The 2,364-nt window shown below is 37.4% G+C and overlaps 1 protein-coding gene across 1 annotated transcript in view; it reads left to right on the top strand.

The window, feature by feature from the left end:
* The window catches only part of LOC103738756, an 88,532-nt gene continuing 86,168 nt past the window's right edge, over window positions 1-2,364 (top strand). Inside the window, exons 1-2 of the mRNA XM_029566325.1 lie at window positions 1-231; window positions 1,567-1,656. Coding sequence (XP_029422185.1) covers window positions 24-231; window positions 1,567-1,656 — 298 coding nt within the window. The 5' untranslated portion in view covers window positions 1-23. The remainder of the gene's footprint in view (window positions 232-1,566; window positions 1,657-2,364) is intronic.

Here is a 2,364-nt window from a genome sequence, read left to right as displayed (position 1 = left end):
CCCCTGCAGCATCGAGTCCTGGTATGTTCCTTAAGGTTGGAATTTTAACTTTTTCTCTGGCCAGAAATCATCCAAGGAAAGGTTTTAACACGAAACATACTTCATTTGTACTCACAATGAGTGACCAGGAAGTGACTTACTCAACTGTGAGATTTCTTAAGTCTTCTTCAGAATCAAAGAATAGAGTAAGACTTGAGGAAACACAAGGGCCTGGAGAAGCTAAAGACAAAGGTAAATGCTTTAAACTTGCAAATTAACCTGCTTCTTCTGCATTGTAAACTTCTGACATTTGAGAACAGTATCCTACCTGCACTTCTGGTTGTCAGCTGGTAACACAGGTAGACTAGTAGACTGGTATTCTTTTTTTTTCTTATAAAATTTCTTTGGAGCCAGGTGTGGTGGCACACGCCTTTAATCCCAGCATTTGGGAGGCAGAGGCAGGCAGAGCTCTGTGAGTTCAAGGCCAGCCTGGTCTACATGGTGAGTTCCAGGCCAGCTGGGGCAACAGGGAGAGCTGTCTCAAAAAAAAATAAAAAAGTTCTTAAGTGAAAAGTTCTGTAAATTTGAGGAACCATTAGGATATTTTTGTTAAATCTGGTCAAAGAATTCTTGGAGTCTTTAAATGTAAAAAACAAACTAGAGTTTGATGAAACAGTGAATGCTCTGGAGAAGCAGTCTTAGAGAAATGAAAATTATGTGCTAAAAGAAGATATTTTAAGTGTCTTAAATAGTCAGTAAACTCTAAGGCAACAAAGCAGCAAAAATAGATAATTAGAAGAGGAAGTTTCTTTGTGGGAAAAAGAATGGTTTCAGCAGAAGGGGGTGATGAGAAAGCGAGATGAGGTAGAAGTGACTGAAACACACTACTCACATATGAAAATGTCAAAGAATAAATGAATGAATTAATTAAAAACAGTACATCTCAAGTTTCCATTCTGTATTTCTGTGTAAACTTCAATATGGTCATAAACTATAAATTGAAAACTTTTACTTCTTGGTTGTAACGATAATGAGAGATGGTATTTTCAGACACCAAAGCTATCAAACACACAAGGATCTAGTATTGACTAGAGAAAACTACAATAGATGAAAAAGAAAAGATTGTCAACTTCTAGAAAGACCTTTAAGAATGGTCCCCTGTTCCTGTTCAGCTCCAGTTTCTCAAGAATATTGATTGATCTTTCCTTCATACTTGATCATGATATCCAGGTGGTCTGCACTTTCCAGTTTGTGGTCTTCTATATGTATCAAGTCTGTGTCTTCTGTGCTTTCTAGAGGATACACTTGTGAAATCCTGTAGAACTGGTGAGGGACACATGCCTGTCACCCCAGCTACTTTTAGTAAGAGAAGTGAGAGTTCAAGGTCAAAGTAGAAAAACTTTGAAATCCTATGAGACTGCTCCTATGTATAAGATTTCTACAGTGGGTGAATGTCAGTCTGATATCTGCAATTTTCAGTTACTTTGAATGACGGACTTGTGTAAAACTTTTAGAAATTATTGTTTCCAATGATGTCCCATGGCTGTGCTCTTTCCCTGGTGATTTCTTTCTTTCTTTTTATTTAAGAGTGCTCAGTGCCCTGGCGTCTCATTGCAGTGGCTCTCGGGGTCTTTTGTTCACTTATGTTGGTGGCAATTGCAGTGTTGGTGACACAGAGTGAGTAACTGATATTCAACTTTTTTTCTTTTTGCCTAAGTCATCACTTCAGACACTAATATACAGTCACCACCCACTGTCCTGTTTATAATCAGATAGTGCTGGACTTGTTTTTCTTTTTCCTGACATATTGCAATGTCCTTTCCTCTTATGTACCTGTTCCTTTGACTCTGTGGCTGTGGTGAGCTGCCTCGTTCTGTCTTAGTCCTGCTCACATTCCTTCCAATCAAAGACTTAGATTCTGCCTTCTGAGCGCAGATCATTGTGAATCTGAGATAATTTGAAAAACAGCTTTTCAAAAGAAATTATGGCTTTATTTTAATTTTTCCTGAGTATATATTGAGGACGTGATTAAGTCAAAACATGGAATGTATGTATGGATGATAGAAAATAATTGAGTTTAAGCCTTATCTTGTATGAGAATTCCTTCACAGCTTTAGACACCATCCCTGATGGGCTGTGTTCAAACAGACGACATATCCAGATGCTGTCCTTTCCTCCTATGGACATTCCATCTGCTACAGTACTTACTATGCCATTTCTTCATGTTCCACAGTTCAGATTTTCATGATGTGTTAAGTGTTGACAGACTGAATTTTTTCTTTTGCACTTATTTATAAGTTATGAGCTAATTGTGAAAAAATGAGGGAACAGAATGATTTGATGTTTCCACCATAATTTTCTTCAGATATCCCATTTTTTTTTTTT

Source organism: Nannospalax galili, unplaced genomic scaffold (assembly GCF_000622305.1).
Source record: "Nannospalax galili isolate Female #2095 unplaced genomic scaffold, S.galili_v1.0 scaffold859, whole genome shotgun sequence".
NCBI lineage: Eukaryota > Metazoa > Chordata > Mammalia > Rodentia > Spalacidae > Nannospalax > Nannospalax galili.
This window is presented reverse-complemented; position numbering and strand designations above follow the sequence as displayed.